At 45.1% G+C, this 21231-nt stretch overlaps 1 protein-coding gene and 1 non-coding gene across 2 annotated transcripts; one reads left to right on the plus strand and one right to left on the minus strand.

The window, feature by feature from the left end:
- Positions 1-1375: 1375 nt before the first annotated feature.
- LOC116285359 (U6 spliceosomal RNA) lies at positions 1376-1482 on the minus strand. Its single transcript, XR_004195039.1, has one exon. It is a non-coding gene; the product is annotated as a U6 spliceosomal RNA (small nuclear RNA).
- A 10294-nt stretch (positions 1483-11776) lies between these two features.
- Positions 11777-19507, plus strand: TGIF1 (TGFB induced factor homeobox 1). Its single transcript, XM_006205136.2, has 3 exons — positions 11777-12171; positions 17430-17656; positions 18449-19507. Exons 1-3 carry the CDS (start codon positions 12156-12158, stop codon positions 19022-19024), a joined length of 819 nt encoding a protein of 272 aa, XP_006205198.1. The 5' UTR covers positions 11777-12155; the 3' UTR covers positions 19025-19507.
- The last annotated feature ends 1724 nt before the right edge of the window (positions 19508-21231 follow it).

A 21231-nucleotide genomic window follows, 5' to 3' on the forward strand; every position in this document is an offset into this window, starting at 1 on the left:
AAAAAATTAATGGATTTTAAAGTAACAGAATTTTTTGTGTATATATATATATATGTATATATATATATATATTTTTTTTTTTATTGAGGGTAGAAGTTATGAACTGGACATCTACCTTGTTCTGAATGTTTATTAATTACAAAAGGAAAAATAACAACTCTTTACTGGAGAAGACCAACAGAGGCCATCTCAACTGAGGAATCAAGTGTAACATCGCCAGTGAGGGGACAAGTGAGCATTGAAATCACTTGCCACCTAATAGGACACCCTGAGAAGAGTATGTTGTCACTTTTGCGATAGACCTGCCCAACTGAAGTAGCTGGAGACAATGCCCACGTGAGGGTCACTCTGTAAAACAACAGGCCTTTTTACCCTTCAAAAATGCCAAGGTCAAGAATGACAAAGAGGCAGCTCCGGATTAAAGGAGACTAGAAACATGCGCTGACAAAATACGGCGTGGGATCCGAGACTGGTTCTTCGTCTAGAAATGTCTGCTTTCTTTTGAAGGAAATTATTTGAAAACTAGCAAAATTTGAATCTGGTTGGTATGTTGGGTAGTCGCATTCTGTCAGTGCTAGTTCCTCATTTTGGTATTTGTACTGTGCAAGAGCGTGTCCTTGTTCTTAGGAAACGCACGGCGAGGTGTTTAGGACTTGAGGGGCAACACACCTGCAACTTGGCAAAAAAGATCACGTGGGAAATGATGTGTGTGTAAAATGATGACCCAAGTCTGGGGAATCTGGGTGAGAAAGAGTACATGGGATTTCTTTGTACTATTCTTACCACTGAAATTATATTAAAATTTTAAAAATTCCAAAATAAAGGTAAATGAGAAAGTAATGAAGTTCTGACACGTGCTATAAGTGGGTGGCGAGGGGGGACCTTGAAGACATCATGCTCAGTGAAATAAGCCAAACTCGGAAGGACAAATATTGTGTGATTCGACTTCTGTTAGGGACCGAGAATGGTCTGGGGTGGATGTAGGTTAGAGCGTGGATCCAGAGACTCCAGTAAAAGAAAGGAGAACTTCAGTTTCATTATCCCGGAAGAAAGAGTACAAACTCTTTTTGCACGTCCTCTGAAGCTTCTCAGCTTTAGTTCTCGGGTTGATAACAGTTGATAACTGGGACAACTGCCCTGTGTGAAGGGGTGGTGGCGGTGGATGGAGGCATTCTTTTATTTTATTTTTTTTAACATTTTCTTATTGAGTTATAGTCATTTTACAATGTTGTATCAAATTCCAGTGGAGAGCACAATTTTTCAGTTATGCACAAACATACATACATTCATTGTCACATTTTTTTTCCACTGTGAGCTACCACAAGATCTTGTATATATTTCCCCGTACTATACAGTATATTCTTGTTTATCTGTTAAAAATATGGAACGCTTCACGAATTTGCATGTCCTCCTCGTGCAGGGGCCATGCTCATCTTCTCTGTATGGTTCCAATGTTAGTATATATGCTGCGGAAGCGAGCACAGGTGGAGGATTCTAATCCCACAGCTAATCAGTGACGGGTGAGTGTCAGCTTCCCGTGCCAGTATTTTAAGTGTTTGTTTTGTGGGTATTTCCCACGCCTCACCGGCTTAGACAGCCTGTTACCAGATAAGGATTCCTTAACAGTAACTTACTTAAATCTTAACACAACTCAAAGTCCAACTAACAAAATCTATGTTTTTATTTTTATTTTTTTCCGGGACTAAAGTTGACTTTGCATTTTCTGAGCAGAAATGATTTGATTACAGTTTGCAAAATAGTAAGAAGTATTTTGGGGGTAGGTGAGGGAGACTTGGGAAAAGGGAGTGTGTGTTTAAGTTACATGAGAGGAAACTTTCTAAACAGCATCGTTAGTGTGAAGAACGGGTAGGTTATTTTATGAATTGGATTTCAAAGTTATATGGAGGGGCTTGTACTGCAGACTCGGGTGGGGTGTCTTATGAATTCTTGGAGGCTCAAAAAAAAATGGCAGAAGGCAAAGATTGTGGTTTCAGAATCATTAATCCATTTGGAAAATGCACTTTGTAATCAGACAAGTAAGAGGTGACAAGTGACTAATCCAACAGAAGTTTTGGTGGGTTTTGCTGTATTCTTTCCTGTAAAAAAAGCTGCTAGGATGAACATATTTTATTAGATGAAGGCAAAGTTACCTAGCTCAGGAAATCTAGACCCCATGTTGGGAACAGCTGGTTTGCTTAGTTTTAAAAAATAAATGGGATTCTTGTGAAGTACAAAATATTTAGGACTAATCACAGATTTGTGATTTCCAACGATGTAGAATGTGTCCAAAAATTAGAAAGAGAGAGAGAGACAGGAAGAAAGGAAGGAAGGAAGGAAAAGGGGTCAGAGGAGCTACAATGATTCTACTTTTTTCAAATCCAGCAGTCAGAACGTTATGTTTTAAAACTTGGGAATAAGGCCTACTTGTTTTTGTTACCATCTGGCTGTTCTGGCTGAAGATAACTCCATACTGGGTGTATCAAATCTTTCTAGACTTGACTCCCCCCTCTCCCTATGCCTCTCTTCCTCTCTGTGTCTGTGTGTCTGTCTTCCTGTTTCTGTCTCTGTCTCTGTCTCTCTCTCTCTCTCGCACACACACACACATACGAGGAAATAATTTGCCTTGAAGTCATTTGTAGCCATCAATTTTTTAAAGTGATGTTTTTCTCTAGTCAGTAAAGTAAAACAATATTTGTAGAGGCCTCAAAGTGAGCTACTGATTTGGTGAACATGTTTCCTGAACAACAACAAAAAAAAAAAAAAAAAGGGAGAAAGAAAAGAAAAGAAAAAAAAATCAGAGCACATAGTCTGACAAGTTCAAATAGGAGAAACTGATGCAAATGTTTGAGGGTAGGACTTACCAAAAGAGAAAGTTTCCCTCAGTTCTTGGTCTAACAGAGGCTAGTAGAATTAAAAGCCTTAAAGCCCCATCTCAAGATAAAGGTAATTGTTCTCTCCGACAAGAAGAAAATGTTTAACCATAGAAACAGAAATAGCTAGAAAGGAAAATACAATAGGGCATAATTCTGGGAGTTCTTAGCGCCTTTAGTAAACAAACCATTTAGTCTAGGGAGGAAGGCATTACTGACCAGGCAGAGTGTGGACTGAGAGCTGACCCAGACGTGAAGGGGGTGGCCCGGGGCAGACACGCTGGGGGGCGGGACCTGGGAGGTATCACGCTAGGCTCTCCAGTAGATCTATTTACATTTTTACGTCATAAAAAGTAAAAAAACAAAACAAAAACAAACAACAACAACAAAAACGAGACATTCTGGGCAGGACAAAGCCTTTGTTTCTGAGGTCATCTGGCTGTTTTTAAGGTTTTTTAAAAGGAAAATTTATTCCAGGCTCGGAGACGTGTGCGTCAGTTGTTGCCAAGCACAAGAAGGGGAGAGACAGAGGCGGGCTGATTTAGACGTTAACGTCGCCCTGCTAATTCACTCTGTAAGTGGGTTGCTGAGGCGAGCTTCCAAAATGGGTTGGAAAAATAAAATAAAATATATCTAAGGTTTAAAAATAAAGTATATCCAAGTAGCTTAGAAGTGGATTTGTTTTCCTCCCTTTTAAGGCAATATGGGATCATTGTTTTAGCTTTGGCACGACAGCCTGTGGAGGCCTGATGAAACACTCTGGGAGATAACAGATTGTCCGTTGTACAAACATGCCAGTAGAAGAGAGCCTTGACTTAAATGTTCCAGGCCTTTCAGGAGATGTGCTGACTCCATCCATACATTGATAACACTCATTAATTCCTTTTGAGGAAAGCATCTGGCTCTATTTTTACATATATTGGCCAAATTTTCTATAAAAATTACTTGCATCAGGATTAACCTTTCCAGTTTTACAGAAATGGTTAAGCAATTCAATGGTGTAAATGGTTTGACAGCCTTTGATACTATTTCTTGTAAATAGCAGTGAATAATGAACTCCCAGGGTGTCACTGAGGGTAATTCACACTTGCTAATGATTAACCAGCCATGGCTCCTGAACTTCAGAGCCAGCATCCAAAGCCCCCTGGTACAGCTCGTCCTGGTTTAGACCCTGGCTCAGGTGTTTCCAAAAGCTCTTTAAAAATCCCCTCTCATTCAAACCAGAACAAAATCTGTGTCCCATAAGTGGGGATTGGTGCATGAATTTATCCACAGTTACTGTAGACTGTTAGTTATTAAAAACGATGATAATGGCCTTGTAAGAGATGTGAAACTGTGAAAAGAATTTCTTCAGAGAGAAGGAAAATAATACAGGCCAGAAACTCAGTCTTCACAGGCGAAGGAAGAACTCAGAAGAAGGAATGTGTGAAAGCAAAATAAAATTGATGATGACCAGTCTAAACTGGGCCCTTGCCTCCTCCAGCTCCATCTTGTACACTTTCTGTTTCTCTCATCTCAGGCTTGCACAAAATAGAAGGATAACAAAACCTCCTTATCATGCATCTGGTTCCCTCCCCACTTCTCTTCCTCCAAAGGTAGCCGTTGTTCATGTTTCCTTGAATATCATTCAAAAAATATACAGGCATAAGCATTTTTCTGCAAAAAGGATGATACAACAGTGTTCCATTCCTTGCTTAAAAACAGCTCATCAATATATATTATTAATCTTCCCATACCAGCTCAGCCTGATTTACTTTGTTGTTGTAATGACCGCAAAATAAAGTTTTCATGCTTTTTTTGGTTCATATTTCTGTTTATTTGGTTGTTGTTGTTTTTTTTTTTTTTTTTGCTAAACTGCCTATCTATAGACTTTTTTTAAAAACAGGGTTCTTCTTTCCTATGATTTGTATGAGCACTCCATCAGTTAAGGAAATGGCTCTTATGCCTGACATGTGCTGCCAGTATTTGTTCCTAGTTTTTTTTTTTTTTGCATTTGAAAATGTTATGAATTTATCCTCAAATGTAAGTTTTCTAAAAATAGAAAATGCTTATACACATGTATATCTTTTACCGTGTCTCAATTTCATGTCATGATGAGAAAGGCCCTCCCCACTCCAAGATCATATCCAGGCCTCCTTCCAGACTGGCTTGTCTCCACCTCAGCACAACTGACCCTTTGGACGGGATGATTTTTCTATGGCGGTCTGTCCTGTGGGCCATAAAGCGTTCAGCAGTATCCCTGGCCTCTATCCACTAGATGCCGGTAGCGTTCCCTCCTCTCTGGCTGTGATCACCAAAAATGTCTCCAGACATTGTCACATATCCCCTGGGAGGCAAAGTTGCCACATACACCCAGGCTGGAGAACCTCTGTTCTGGAACACGCAGAGGTGAGATTTTAATTACTCTGTCATTTCAATCTTTGATTCAGATGATTCATTTTATTTTTGCTAAAAGAGTGAGATAGAGATCCAGCTTGATTTTTAACTAAAGGTAGTCAGTTGTCCCAATTTAGTTTAGCCCTGATCTGAAAAGTCACCTTGGCCAAAATCTAAATGTCCTTATCATATTCTCAACTGTCTCATTGTTCTTTGTTTCCTCTTTATTTATTCTCAGTACAAAATACTTGCGTTTTAATTTTTACCAACTTCAAAACACACTTTAATATTTGAAGGGGCTTCCTCTGCCCTCCCCCAACTCCCAACACATCTTTCAGAATTTCCCTGGCTGTTGTGAGATGTTTAATTTTGATGACCTCTAGCAATTAAAAAAGAAATCCTGTTGGTATTTTAATAGAAATTGCTTTGAATTTAAAGATTGATTTGGGAAAGATAAACATCTTTATGCTTTCCCTATTGAATCTTGCTGGAAAGGATAAATTATATCTTTTATTTTACTTAAGTCTTCCTTTATGTCCCTCAGTAGGGTTTTAAAGTTTTCTTCATAAAACTTGCACATATTTCTTGTTAATTTTATTCCTAGATATTCATCGTTTTATTGCTTTATAAATAGCTCCTCTACAGCTTTGGGAGGAGGTAATGCTGGTAAGTGGAAACATATGGGTGGATTAACCCTTTGATGGAAACAGGAGAAAAGGACTAAATTAAAAACTAGTACAGTATTCTGGAGATCTTAGTTTTACCTCATAAACATGGTACTTATTCCAAACAATGTGTATGTGTTTGTGTGTGTGTGTGTGTGTGTGTGTATTTTTTTTTAAATCAGGACACATCACCTCCCAGCATTCATTATTGGTCCACCTAACCCTATTCCTTTAGTTCTCTGCCAAGTGAACTTTCGGGCTAATACAAAAACAAGCTTGTTCTTACTTACCATTTGAAAAAGAAGAAAAAGAAGAGAAAAAACAGCACAACAGAAAATTTGACAAAGGTGATGGATAGGTAAAAATAAATAAATAAATACACAAAAGCCCCCAAAATGTGCTCACCTTCTCAAAGGAGTGTGAACCTTAAAAAAAATTAAGTGTCATTTATTTGCCTAAGAGATTGACGAGTATGAAATTGACTGAGAATAGGCAGCACTGGTTAGCATGGGTGTAGAGAAGGAGGTTTTCTCATGTACCTTTGGTGGGATTTTTGAATAGATAAAATGATTTGGAGGGGGATTTGGCAATATCTGTGAAAATTCTGAACGTGTGTACCTTTGACCCAGCTAGCCCACCTTCTGAGGACTCCTCCAGATACATTCACACACACCCCCAAAGACCTGCACACAGCTGACATTCTGCTGAGACCCACTGGTTCTTTCTGCCCAAGTTTATAGTCAGAAAGAGCTCCTTGGCATTGGCTGGTGCCTCTGCTCTATCCGTTGTTAAACACTCCAAATAAGTTGCATTTTCTTTTTGTGCTTAGCTACAAATTATACACTATTTAAATGCTTAGCACTAAAGGAACTTACATAAATGAAAAAAAGCAAACTGCAGAATATCATTATCGTTTGGATCATGGACCAGGGGTCAGAACGGCAAGACAAATTATTTCACTCCCCTTCCTTTTCATCTGATGGCTGAGGATAATAACGGGTGCTTCTTAGAATGTTTCAGGAATAAATAAGATAAAACATGTAAAGTATTTATTTACACACTGCCTGGCATGCTATATACAATAGCTGATTATATTATTATTAATGATTCTTACAGTCTCATTTTCATGCATTATTTTGTTTGATAAATATTTATTGGGTACCTACAATGTATGAAGATTTAATCATGAGCACACATTTTGTGGGAGAATTGAAGGAAAACAAACATGAGAGTCAAATAAACAAAAGAACTAAAATTCGTGGTGTTACAGAAGAAAGAAAGAAAGGGTTGAGTTAGACTTGTGGTTCTCAACCAGAGGTGTCCCCCCTCCCATTTCCGTCCCCTCTGGAGGACATCTGGCCCGTCTGGAGCTTTTGTTTGTTTGTCACAACTTGGGGGGAAGGTGTTACTGGCAAGAACTGGTTAGCCACCAGGGATGCTAGCAAACATCCTACAACGCACAGGGCAGTCCCCACAACAGAGAATTATCCAGCCCCAAACAGGCCTGTGGTTGAGAAACCCTGAACAAAATAGTGGCATTGGTGCCACTAAATTTAGGTCAGGTGGTCACAGAAGACTCCGCTGAGAAACTGACATTCAGGTCAAATGTTGACTGGTGAGAAACAGGCAGACAAGCAGCTGGTGCTGCGGGACCACTGAGGGGAGAGCAGACTTGAAAACAACAAATAGCAGTGATAAATCCCTTCCCTTGGCGCGTGGTATACATATGTGCATATGGAGAGTGAAGGGCTCGGCGAAGTGGTCTTTCCTATTTCCTTTTGTATACCTCTTTCCTGCTTTGGTTTTTGAGAACAGCCTCCCACCTACCCATTTTTTTGTAATTTAAAAAAAAAAAAAGAGGATAGGAAAACACAAAAAGCAGGCGAATTGGAAGAGAACCTTTTGTAAAACTCCAGGCAGATTTCAGAGAAGAGACAGGTTTTAGAACAATCTGCAGGTGTCCAGGTGGCACTGGTGTCAGAATCTGGGGTCAGTCTCTGCCTTCCACTGCCTTCCATGTCCACCCGCCTTTCCACCAAACTGTGCCAGAGAAGAGCACTGGATTTAAAGCCAGGTCATTTATGTCCAGTACTTGGCTTTATCCTTTTAGCTTTGTTACATTTGGATGTGTTAAGTTATCTTGACTTTAGGGGAAAATAATAACCTACCTTACTAGTTTGGGTATTAAATGAGGTCATTTCAATTAAGGGTTTCATAAACTGTAAAGCACAACACGGATACAGGGTGTTGAGAATAAAGAGAGTCAAGGCCGCGCTCAACAAATTATCTTTTTGCTTTGTGCCCCTGAGTTCAAATCCCCTCTAGGTAAAGAGAAATGAGGGCTGTGCTAGAGGGAAAAAGGAGGGGGAAGGGAAGTGCAAGCAGGGAGAAAAGTGATGACAAACACAAGCAGTAGCACCAGCAGCGTTATTCCTGTAACTAAGGGGGGGAGAGTCCTCCTGATGGGATGGATAAAACCACAAGCTGGCTGCAGCTCAGCCCCAGGCCCTTCAACAGACAATGGCCAACTTCTCCTTAAGCAGCCCAAGACCCCCTGACCTGAGATGTGAAGAGCTGGTTATAGAACCCTTGTGCAGTGCCTGGGGCCCGGCTGTCTGTGTGTTTTATAAAAATATCTCTCCCCTAGACCAGAAGCAAAAGATCCAGTGAGTGTGAGTCATGATTCCTCCCCTTAAGACAGTGCCGGGTGGAAACCATACTTTACCAGTGGTCGTTGAGCAGAATGAAATAAATACTTTCTCCAGTCACTTGATGGACCTAGTATCAAAATGATAATGATAATAATGACTGCATGTATTGATACCCTTTCCTGACCTATTTGCCTTTCCAACTTTCTTTTTGAGTGTTTGCCTTTGAAGGGTTTGTAGCTAGGAAAAATAACTTATACAACTCAGTATCTTTTCTTGGCCTTGAGGCAGCCTGAGAAGATAAGACAGCAATGGAATGATGTGTGCCCTGAGGGAAAAAAATAATGGTGAAGAACGTTATCAGCGCCTTTCTCAGGCTCCAAACCGAAGATCACTTTTCACTGGTGCAATTTTCCAATATAATTAACATTCATATGAATTCAGCAAGTAATACATAGTAAATGTGAATCCACTTTTTTTTTTCCTTAGCACTGGAAAGAATCTTAAGTCATTGGATGGGTTTTACAGAGAGGCCCTGCCTGGGACATGAAGGGACTCAGAGAGCCAGAACTGAAACTTGTTTTTCCACCTTGAGAAAAGTAAACAAACAAAAATATCCTAAGCAATTGCTGGTTTTTCGAGCCCACTCTTCTGGGTTGTCTTCCTTGCCTGTGTTATGCGGGCGCCAGGCACTTTCTTCCCAGAAAGGATCAACAATCCAAAGGGTCCAACAAGTTTGGGACGGGCCTTGGGGGGGGGTGTGGGGGGGAGCTGTACCAGAGGAGCCATCGCACAGAATGATGCCAGCGTTCCTCTCCAGGGCATCTCGCCAGCTTTAATAACTGCGTCCTTCGATACGATTTGCCCGAGCAAACGGCGAGCGTTGGCCGGATCCAGCCGGACCACCAGCAAGAGAATTGAAAGTTCGACTTGTTCCTCGTCTCAATCTGAAAGAGGCTTTTAATTCTCTGCGCCCCTCCTCCTACCCCGTTCAGTTTGTTTTCTAGCTATAAACTCACTTCAACTCTCGGTTTCCATGTCGGTGGCCTGAGAATCGCAGTACTCGCCAAGTTCACTGAGAGGAAGAAAAAGATACCTTTGTGTACACAGTGAGAGCCACCGCGTGGCCGAGGACAGCCACGCGGAAGAAGGAAACATTTTGGTCTCGGGCTGATGAAAGCGGCCAGGGGGAGGGTTAAGTCGACCCGAAGGCGTGTTTGGTGGAGTGGCTTCGAAAGCGGCCGAGGCAGCCGAAGCCGCTTTCGAAGTTAGCAAACAAAGCGTCTCCCCAGTAACCGCCCGGCTCCAGACGAGGCTCCTGCCACTCAGACCGCGGAGTCGCAGCGTCGGCCGCCCGGGCTCCTCCTCCTGCGTCCCTCCTCCCCCTTCTCCCGGTCCCAACGGATGTGAGCCACCAATCCCAGCGACAAACAACCCTTCAAATGCGAGGTCGGAGCGGCCCTCTAACGGGCGGCCTCCACCCTCTCCCCGCCCCACATCTGTCCTGCGCTCGGGCGCAGCCGCTGATTCATCTCCAGCCAGGCCGGGGAAGGAACTGCGCTCCAGCAAGTTGCAGGGGAGCCTCCGGGCTGGTGGTTTCCCCCCGGACCGTGTTTTCCCCTTTGCCGTTTCAGATGTGTGTTCTCTTAGGTGCCGAGCAGTCGGCACACCACAGAAAAAAAAAAAAAAATCGAAAGGTTGCCGCCTTCTTAGTGAGGCTTTTTCCCTGTATATTCACTTTAAGTCCTGTAATTGGAAAAACCACCCAAGCTTTGTAAACTCTGGCCTTAATTCACTTTAGGGGCGGGGGTGTCTTTTTTGGGAGGGTGAGTGGGTGGGAGGCTGGCTTTAATTTTCAGCGTGATCCTAAAACAGAGGCTCCAAAGTCTAGTTAGTCATCGTTTGGCTGCCTTATTCCTCCCCTGGTTGAACCTTATTTCCACGGAGCTTCTGCCGGATTCTCCATCGAGGTTACAAAACAAAAACAGCACAAACTGTGGGCAGACTCAGGCGCTGACGTCTCTACTAGGTTTATTTACGTTTAGGTGTGTGTGGTTTTTTTTTTAAGTGATGGGGAAAGTCTTACTGTGGCATGTGACAGTTCGTTTACTTCAAAACAACAGGACAGACACACGCGAAAACTTCACCCGGAGGAGAGAGCGGGGAGGGGGCATGCGTTTCTTGAAATCAGCCCAACAGCCATCTGGTCTTTTAAAAGGGTAATTTCATCTAGGAACTCCTGTTGGAGCCCTCCTCTCAACCAAAATAAACCAACAGGAACATGTGTTTACTTAATGGTTAGTTCTGTTTGAAATTCCGGGATGTTGGGGAGAAGGGGTCCGCTAGCAGGATTTGAGTCCTAAAAGTAGACTCTATTTACTCAAACGGAAGAGCAGCCCCGGGTGTGGGAGCCCCCTTCCCATAAAGGCGGCAGCTGCCGGGGTCCGGGGGCGGGGGTGTCAGGCTGAGTCTCAGCGGGGCGGGCGCGCGTCCGCTCTGCGCCGTCCCCAGGCAGAGACTTTTAAAGAGCATGTGAGCATGACAAGTGTCTGTCCGCAACGTGTTAGATTTCGAAACTGCCTTGCAATCCAGTTCGGAACTCGCAGCTTTAGCCCGGGGGAACAGACTTTCGCCTGGGGTGTCTGTGTCTCATCCTCCCCTCCCGCCCCACATTGTCGCTGTTCGAGGAAGAGCTCCGGGAGAAGGGTGCGCCGCGCCGCGCCCGCATGTCAATGGCAGCCGTGCATTCTGGAAGAAGTTGGTTCTTGTCCCGAATACTTTTCCTACGGAGCCCCGCCCCTTGAATCAGCGGCGGCTGACTTCTACAGCCGCTGGAGCTGGGACGGTGGAGTTGGGGCAGCTGTCAAAAACGAAAGAGGAGACTTTTCTTCCCTGGGGTGGAGGAGAGGAAAGAGAGGGCGGCCTTTTTTCCATCTGTTGCAATTTCATAACCAAACGCACCCTCGCCAGCCCCGGGAAGAAAGGCCCAAAGGAGAAACTCGGGGCACTCGGTCGGTGTCACCAACGCCGCGGAGCCAGGGACGCAGGAGGCGTGCGCATAGCTGGGAGAAGGGATCACGTTTCTGGGTTCGGCCGCCCCCACGAGGGACGGGTGACAGTGGCCAGGGGGCGCGGAGTGAGGCGGCCGCGGCGCTCGGTGCCGTACTCCTGGCTGGAAGGTGCGGGGGAGGGGCGGAGGAGCGGCGGGGCGGGCGGGGGACAGGGCGGGCGGCTGGGGGCGGAGGCAGGACCTCCTGTACCTTCCCTCCTCGCCTCGCTCACTCTGACAGCGCTGAGGTGCGCCGAGCAGGAGCGGGGAACAAAGGAGCGAGTGGGGAGGGGAGCCAGTTGGGCGAGGGAGAGCCCCCGGCTGCCAGAAGGTCCCGCCAGGAGGAAACCCAAGTGTCACTTGAATTCTGCCCGAGGAGCGGGCGCCTGGGATCCGAGAGCCTTGTTTAGCAATAACGGCTGGAGCGCGTCCTACAAGTTACGGGAGAGTCGGCCGGGAAGGAGAACAATCGGTGGGCTCCTCCGCTTTCACTCCTGGCCCCCCTCGAGAACCCAGCGTTGCCTCGCGCTGGAACCGGAGCTCCAGAATGAAAAGCAAGAAAGGTAAGAGACCGCGGGCTGCGCGCGCCGTGGGCGCGAGTCCGGGGAAAACGTGCTCGCGGGCGGCGCCGGGCTTGGGGAGAGAGTGACTTGGTGGACTTTTCCGCCCCGGGGCTCGCAGGCCGGAGCGGCGGCCGTTGTCTTTGTTGAGGCTGCGTCTGAAAAGGCAGTTGCTGTCTTCCTTCTAGACACAACACGAGGGGCTGTTGTGGGGAGACGGGCCTCTCCACGCTGCTGGCACGTTGTCAAGAAACACGCTGACCGCCTTGTTTGTGCGCCTCCAAGTTTCATTGTCTCCGCCGACACCGCACGCCGCCGCGTGGCTTCTCGCTCCTTCTCGCCGGCAGAGAGTGGGGTCCAGGTCCGGGGCACCCCCGGCCCATTTGTCCCGGTCGGGACTGAGGCGGCCCGGACGGCGGAGCCGAGGCGCCTTTGTCTGAAAGTTGAGCGTCTGGGCCCCCCCTCACTCCGGATTGGGCCGGGCAAGCTCTTCGCTAGTGATGGGGTGTTTTCACAATCGGAGGAATGCGACTCTGGACCCCCAGATCGCCCTCGGGCGTCGGTACTTTTGGAAAGCTAGATTTTTCAGAATTCCCAGTCTCTAAAAGTTTTCCCACAATGAATTTGGGGCAAGAGGAAGAGTTAGGACTGAGGGCAAGCGGCGTGCAGTCAGAATGAGTCCAAATGTAACATGCAAAAAGTGAGTGTCATTGTTTCCACGAAGCGTTTTGGAAGCCTTGCAACTAAAATTTGCCGTCAGTCTGGTTTAAAAACAAAATACACAGAAAAAAAGAAAGAAAAAAAACACCACCACGAAAGGTCAAAGAATGTTAACTCCCTTTTGAAGTTAACTTTTGAGTCCTCGCCTGGGAGGTACCCCTGAACGTTCCGTCGTGGGCCGGAGTTGGCTTTTCTGTTGTGATTTATGTCGAGTGGTTCAAAACAGAAGTTAATCGCTGGGGGAAGCCAGCGCGGGCGGGGAGCGGGGGTGGGGAGCGCTGTTGCGCATGCCCAGCAGCGTCCAGAGTTTCTCCAACTTCACATTCTTTCAGTCGTCCGGCGAATACAGTTAAAACGGGCTCCTGCTAGAGGGGGACACCCTCGAACCCGAGAGGGTTCCCTCGGCCACGTTTTCACCTTGGACTTTTGTTCGTTTGATCCTGGGCTGGTGACTTTGACATACGCGGAGCCCCACCTCCTGCTTTCCGGGCGAGAGTAAAACCCGGGCATGGGTAGTTGTAACGGGATTCCCTGCGTCCCCTCCCCGGGGGCTCGGAGGTTTGGGCGTTTTAACTGGGCTCGGGGAGAAAACGCGCGCGGGGAGCGCCCGGGTGGCCTCTAGAGGCCGTGTCGACTCGTGGAGGACTGACAGGTTCAGATCATCACTGGAAGGCGTCCTCGCCCTCGTGGTTGAACTGACTGGTATAAGTTTGGGGGTTTTTGATGATCCGAGAGCAAAGCTGGACTTGCGCGGGGGCGGGCTGCCCCCATTGTTCGGACTCTGGTTGGGGAGGCAATGAATATCCTCCCCGAAACACCCCCAAGGCTCTCGGGTGCCCTCCCCCGGCACCCCTATCCCCCCTCGGCACTCTCGGGTACCCGACCCCGTTCCCCACCCCACCCCCAGCAGAGGGTCGCGGCAGGAACCCGCCGGCCCCTGGGGAATATTCGGGACGCGCTGCCCTGGGGCGCCAGGTCCCGCTCCTGCGCGCCGACTCCTGGAAACAATGAAAGGTGACGTGTTGGAGGGGAAACTTTGCGACTGGTTGGGAGCTCGTGCGGGGGAGCGGAGACTGCCGAGGTTGCCCGGGTTTCTTTCCCTTTTTAGGTTTTCCTGGCAAATCCTCTGCGGGTGGGCAGGCCCCTCAGAAGGCTAAGATTCACGGCCCGGTTTCTAGTTTCTTCTAGTAACCTGAAACTCGGAGGCCCGCGTTTGCTAACTCGTGCGGTCGGAGGGGCTATTTCAGCGGGGTCTGCGGAGCTGGCGGAACAAAAGCCGCCGGGCCGGGCTCCTCCCTCCGCGCGTCCGGCGCGGCCCCGCCCCGGCCCGGAGCCACCTGGGGGCCGGCGCGCCGAGTGGCCCCCGCGAGGACTCCGGAAGAGAGCTGGCCCGCCTGGCTCGCCGCGTTGGACCATTGTCTCTCTGTTTTGTAAAAGTCTGTGACAATCTTTCCAAGTTTTGTTAAAAACAAAAGCACTTAAAACTCAGTCGCGGAGCTGGGGATTTGTTAAGACTGTTCTGTGATAACAGTGTCTCGTCTTAGAAGGCTGAGGATGCCAAAAGGATTTCCCCAAATGACTTTAAAAGAAGCAGAAAATGCGTTGAGGAAAATCCCCGAAGTCTCTTTTTGCTCCCGGTTTCTGACTGGAATTCTTGCCTTAGAATTGCTGTGCCTGGGTCAGCCCAGCGCTCCTGGGATTTAGCGCCTGGGGTGTGAAGCACGATTCCTGTCGCTTCTCCTGAGGTGTTCTGTTCAGAAAACTTGTCAGGTTAGGTTCGCTTTTTCCCTAATTGCACGCTTAAACGTTTCCTTCTATTCTTATTCCCAGGTCCTTTTCTAGCCTCTTCTAGATTTTTTTTAAAAGTCAAACTTCACAACCATTCTTTCCTCCTCCCCCGGTTCCTATTAAGAAAAAGAAAATTGCTTTTTAGGGCTGTGGGATTCATAGGCCATCTTGTGGCTTTCTAAACAACATTTCCTTGTATGTGGATGGAGTAAAAGAGGCTTGTGATCCCCGAACCTCCCTCATCCCCCCCCCCACATTTTTTAAAGTGTGAGCAAAGCAAGACGTTTGGAAACAAGTCGTAACCGGGAAAGTGTTCAAAAGCTCTGTTACAATAGGAAATGAGTAACGTGGAAAAGTCTTTTTGTTTTTCCAAGCTGAGCCACAATCCGGAGGGAGAGTTTTCATGAAAACAGCCCTGACAGCAGCAAGTGTGGTTGCTGCAGTGAAACAGCTGGTGCAGCCAAGGAACTGAAGTCTTAACTTCCTGTTACTTAAGCTTTTGTGCGCATATTGGAAACCTTTTGTTAAGTGGTCCAGAGGCCTGGCACTCATTTATTTAAATGAACTGAGAACTGAGTAAAGTCGCACTGCAGTTGGGTGTTGCTTAACTGGAATCTGCTTTTGTGTCAGTAACCTATTTTGAAAGATCAGGCTTCTTGTCAAACTAAGTAAGCAGATCAAAGGGCAGGCTTCATGGCTTTTTTGTTTGTTTCAAACTCTTTATTATCAGTTTACAGTTGGGAATTCACTGTTCAATGAGCACGTTTTCACACTGTTTCCAGATTTAAAGGAGGGAGGGGAATTAAAAGCCTTGGGAAGGATGTCTAGCATTTCAGAGATTTTGAACAAACTGCTTTATTCAGTGTTGCTTTAGTTAATTCAATTACTTGACATGTTTTTAGAAGTTAAGATTTTTTTATCAGCAAATGTAAAACAGGAACATTTATACTTCCTTCAGTTTTTAAAATTTATGAATTGCTCTTCACCCGGATTTCAATATGAATTTTAAAAGTTTCTCATCTTCTCAACAGTGAAGGCACTTTCAGTTTTAAATGTGCCTCCTTTTTTAGAAACTTTTTTAAAAAGCAGTGTAATGAAAACTTCTGGGTTAGAGAAGCATCAAATATGTGGCAGTGGTTACAACTTAGGGTTCCTGGGCCTCATATTGATGGCTGTTTGTTCATTAAGCCTTGAGCTGAAGTGAATTTGCAAAATCATCCTGCTCTTTTGTTAGAACTTGCTTTACTTTGTCTTTAGAAGTTCTGCCTTTTCTGTGGACACTCCCTCCGGCCCCTTCTGCCCCCTGCAGTCCAAAACTGAAAATGTGTCACTAAGTAAGAGACTCAGTTAACTGACAGTTATCTCATGAACAAATCTTTGAATCAGTAGCTTTTTGAGTTTCAATGTGTTAAGATGCTTCAAAAGGATGGGTTTTTAGAAAAATTCCTTTAAAATACATTGAATGGTTTATCACCATGGAAAATTCCATTTTTATTTCCTATCATAGTAAGCCGCTTGAGGCCTGTCAACAAAGCTAAGAATGCCTACCTTTAGGTTTCACGCCACTTTAATTAAATTCCTTTATATAAAAATACCGGTATTTTCAAACATGCTATGGTTTTTAATTCATTTTAAAAAACCTCAAATTTGTCTTCAAAAATGAGCATGTGTTTCTTTAGTCGGAGTAGCCTACTATAGTTCTGAAAGTAGGGGGATTTATAGCATTTGCTAAAGTTTTTTAAAGTTCAAAATTATGTTTAATTTTTGTGGAACCCAGTCTATGTGTGATTTAAATATTCTCTATGGCTTGTGAATTTTTTAAATTTCTGGTAGGATTAAAGTACTTACAAACAGAGTTCCCTCTGGGGGTTGCATATTCAGCTTTCTTTGTCATGTAATAATGTAAGGCTGAGCTCTGCTTATTGATATGGAGTTCTAGGTTCAGATTAAACTTGGCAGTTGAAGTTTATGGAAATTTTAAAATTTATTCAGTATTAGGCATCTTTTGACCTCTTACTAAAGTAGTGATAGTAGAAAAATATTTTTGTGTAATGAAACAGAACTTCAGTGGTTGTATTTTGTAAAAGGTGATGTACTGTCCCTTAGAAGTAGGGCTCTAGTTTTGAGTAAATGGGGGTAGCAATGAAAAGTAAAAGAAAAGGAACTGGCAGAAAATGTTGGCATACATTCATCTGTAGAAAACTAACTGGGTTAAGTGTGTAATTTTCCTGCCTTACAGCAGTGGAAAAAATGTACAAATCTTCCCTTTTATTTCAAAACCTTCCATGGAAAAAGGAGGAAGAACAGCGCTTTAAATGTACATTAGGATGGCTATCGGACTGCTTCTCCTAGTTAGCGGTGACCTCACAGACAGGTTGTCGGACACATCCGTCTGCTGGAGCACCTTTCCTGTTTCACACGTGGCCAGTTCCTCGCTTTGGGTGCAGCTTTGTCTCACCTGCTGGATTAGACTTCCTGAGCATCATTCAAAAGGAATGTGAGACGCTGAATCCTAGACGAAAGTGGGTCCGAAAAGGAATCTGACGGTGGGCTGAGAATCTAGAATCTGCTGCTGGTTGAGCTACTCTTGAAATTTCACATGAGCTCTGGTGTTTCAGGACAGAAAACAGCGGTCCTTCGTTCACTCTTGGGAGTTGAGAACACACAGTTGTGCTCAGTGATCAAGAGATGGGCTTTGCAGTAGGTGCTCTGCTGATAAATGCAGTTGACGGCTGGTCTTTGTCCTCTCCTAGGTGTCGTTGCCGCGTCCGGCAGTGAGACGGAGGATGATGACAGCATGGACAGCCCCCTGGACCTCTCCTCTTCCGCTGGCTCAGGCAAGAGAAGGCGAAGGGGCAATCTGCCCAAGGAGTCCGTTCAGATCCTCCGAGACTGGCTGTATGAGCACCGGTACAACGCCTACCCCTCCGAGCAAGAGAAAGCGTTCCTGTCCCAGCAAACACACCTATCGACACTACAGGTGAGGGAGAGGAGCACCAGCTCTGCACAGCGGGGGGGCGGCTTTCCCCCCAAAGTCATTTTATAGCATTCCTGTACAGCAAGTCATTAAGCACCTCCCCACTCAAAAGGGGGGGTATCTTTTTCTTGTAAACTTTACAGTGCTAACAGTTAATAACTGGCTAGATAAAGAAACAGAAACTCTTGACAGTCATCTGTCAAATAGCATTTCCTCTAACGCCTAAAAGAGTCTGCCTTTATGCAACGCACATAAAAAGAAGGTTAAATCTTACTCTATTGCCCAGGAAACTGGTTTGATGTTTAAACAAGAACAGGCTTCAGTGAGGTAATTCGTGTTCTGTCTGTTGACACAGCCATTTGAACTGGGAAAAATCAGTAACTGGGAGGAGTGGCCCTTTTCATCCAGGAAAGGTTTTCCTGTAGTTGATTAACTTAGATGCTGGGGCCGCAGATAACAGGTTAACGTGGGGAGAGTTAACAGGTAAACTTCCCTCTAAAGTCATTTTCAGACATTTGAGCATGTCTGCCTTTTTTTTTTTTCTCTTTCTTCCTCCTGAAAAGTTTTAAGGATGGTGAGAGACCAAAAAAAGGGAATTTGTATTAGAAGAGGAAGGTTTATGACAGGAAGCAGCTCTCTTTTCTTGGCTGGACTCAGATACCTTGAGATAACTTTGTAGGTTCCGATAAGCCTTCCCATGGCTTCTTTAATGCAGAGAGAGAGAGCAGCCAGGCGTCCCTGAGAAGGTTCTCGGCCGTGTTTGCAGAGGGTTAAAGCATCCCCGTGTGATTTCAGGTCTGTAACTGGTTCATCAACGCCCGTCGCAGGCTCCTCCCGGACATGCTGAGAAAGGATGGCAAAGATCCAAATCAGTTCACGATTTCCCGCCGTGGGGCCAAGACTGCTGAAGCCGGTTCTGTAGAGTCAGCGGTGGCTCTCAGAGCCTTCGCACCGGCTCTGGAGGAGAGCGCGTTTCATTCCTGTACAGCTGGACCAAACCCAGCCCTGGGGAGGCCCCTGTCTCCCAAGCCATCATCCCCGGGATCAATTTTGGCTCGTCCATCAGTGATCTGTCATACCACTGTGACTGCGCTGAAAGATGTGCCTTTCTCTCTCTGCCAGCCAGTTGGCGTGGGACAAAACACAGATATACAGCAGATAGCAGCCGGCAGCTTCACAGACACCTCCCTCATGTACCCGGAGGACTCGTGTAAATCCGGACCAAGTACAAATACACAGAGTGGTCTTTTCAACACTCCTCCCCCGACTCCGCCGGACCTCAACCAAGACTTCAGTGGCTTTCAGCTTCTTGTAGACGTTGCACTCAAACGGGCTGCAGAGATGGAGCTTCAGGCCAAACTAACGGCTTAACCCCTTTTTCAAGCAAAACAGTTCTCAAAGATGTTATGATTGCCGGGGTGATGGCAAGAGATGAATTGCATTATTTTATATATTTTTTTATTAATATTTGCACATGGGATTGCTAAAATGAAGCTTCCTGTTACTGAGATGTCTTCAATGGAATATAGTCATTCCAAGAACTATAAACTCAAAGCTACTGTAGAAACAAAGGGTTTTCTTTTTTAAATGTTTCTTGGTAGATTATTCATAATGTGACATGGTTCCCAAGATCATGTGATTTCCCCCCCCTCCCTTTCCCTCTTTTTTTTTTTTTGGTTGGTGTTTTTTTCAGACTGTGCAATACTTAGAGAACCTATAGCATCTTCTCATTCCCGTGTGGAACAGGATGCCCACATACTGTGTAATAAATTCTCAGTTTTTTCCCAAACAGGTATGAATCTAGTTGATTGATGCATTTTTTTTCATGACGTAATAAAGTATTTTCTTTAAAAATGACTGTAATGCAGAGTATTTTGTTGAGGGAGATGCTTCTTAAAAATGAGTAGGAATATAGCACCCCAATGAGCAGGAAGTTGGGGGTGGGGTGGAGTGTGAGTTGGGGGGTGTCACCAGCTCTTTGAAGAACTGTGGACAAGCCAGTCTGTATAAACAGGATGTGTGATATTTACTCTTGATAGGAGGCAGAGCAGGCCCTTAAATCTTTACTTAAAACTGCATGACAGATGGAAATGAATCACTTCCATTGGTGTTTAGCTCACCGCTGAATCCCTTGGTGAGCTGTCCTGCATATTTTAAGATACAACCGGTGTTGGAAAGGAAGTTCTCGGGCACCTGAGGACAGCTCAGGTTTGCAGGAGTAAGCAGTCCTCCTACTGCTCCCGTGCATGTGACCCTCAAAATAATTTTTGTTCAGATGTACAGTTGGCCTTTACATTCAAAACCGTCTTTCCAAACACTTTCTAAAGTGATGAAAACAGTAGGGTTCTGTCTCCTGTGGGATTGTCGGCGTCTTAGGTTTATTTTCTGAGGTCACCATGTGTGAGAAGTGGTGCCACACACACGTGTTGTCCGCCGGCTCGGACGATTTGCTGTGAAGCCGGGAAGGCCGGGAGGGAACTGGTGGTGTTCCTTTCACTTACGTGGTTGAGCCAACATGTCACATGCCACAAAACCATTCTTTGTAGTCATGCTTAGTATGAGGTTTCGGTGTTATTACAGCCATGTTCTTTCCAGCCCTGCCCCAGCTACGATTTGTCTAAGTCTGAGGGAGCGTTAGAGCGTCACTATTGTTTAAAGAATATAGAAAAATTCTTCCAAACTTCAGTTTGTCTAATTTTGAAATCCTGTTTAGAAAGTCCCTGCTGTAGAAACAGCTAAACTCAAAAGATGTTTTAAATGGAAGAGAAAAACTGCTGAGGACAACCAAGAGGTGGAAGAAAGGCGAGGGAGGAGAATGTGGTGCTCTGGCCTGTGATGGGGCAACTTTGAAGGACCCGTCAGCCCCTGGTGGACTGGCCCCCCCTCAGAGTCACAGAAACAGACAAAACCAAAAATGAAATAAGGTGTATAAAAGGGCTAAAACAAAAATGAAAAAAAAAAGGTGATTAAGAATCATTACTTGCTTTAATAGCTTGATCAAAGGCTGGGATTCTTTGAGGACAGATAAGGGAGGCCGGCAAACCCTGAAAGGCTTCCCTTGATACGACATTTCATTAATCATACTAGAAGTGGGGAGGAGGGAGCCATGAGTGATTTAAAAGAAAAATGTCAAGGATCGATGAAACCCAGAGGTTAAAAAAATAAAACACCTCAAATACATCCTGCTTGATGAATAACTGGTGTGTAATGAATATAATTGGAAAAGCACATGTAAAAAAGTATTCAAATTGAAGTCAGATAGAAATGACTTTTATACTTAGTATTTGCACGCTGTATCTTTTTTCGTTTGTTTATTTTTAACTTAATTGGTGTTTAAAGTTCATCTCTTTAAGACACCATGTAGTTGGGTCTTAAATTTTTATCTGGCCTAAAAATCTCTGCCTTTTACTTGGTGTGTGACTTTCATTTAATGTAACTATTGATATGTTTGGATTCAGTTTACCGTTTGGGCTTTTTCCTCCCTGGGTTTCTCTTTTCCTGCCTTCTTTCTGGTAAGTAGAATATTTCAAGTAAAAAAAATTTTTTTTTCTGTTGGCTTATAAACTATTGTTTTTAAT

Source organism: Vicugna pacos, chromosome 24 (genome assembly GCF_048564905.1).
Source record: "Vicugna pacos chromosome 24, VicPac4, whole genome shotgun sequence".
Taxonomy (NCBI): domain Eukaryota; kingdom Metazoa; phylum Chordata; class Mammalia; order Artiodactyla; family Camelidae; genus Vicugna; species Vicugna pacos.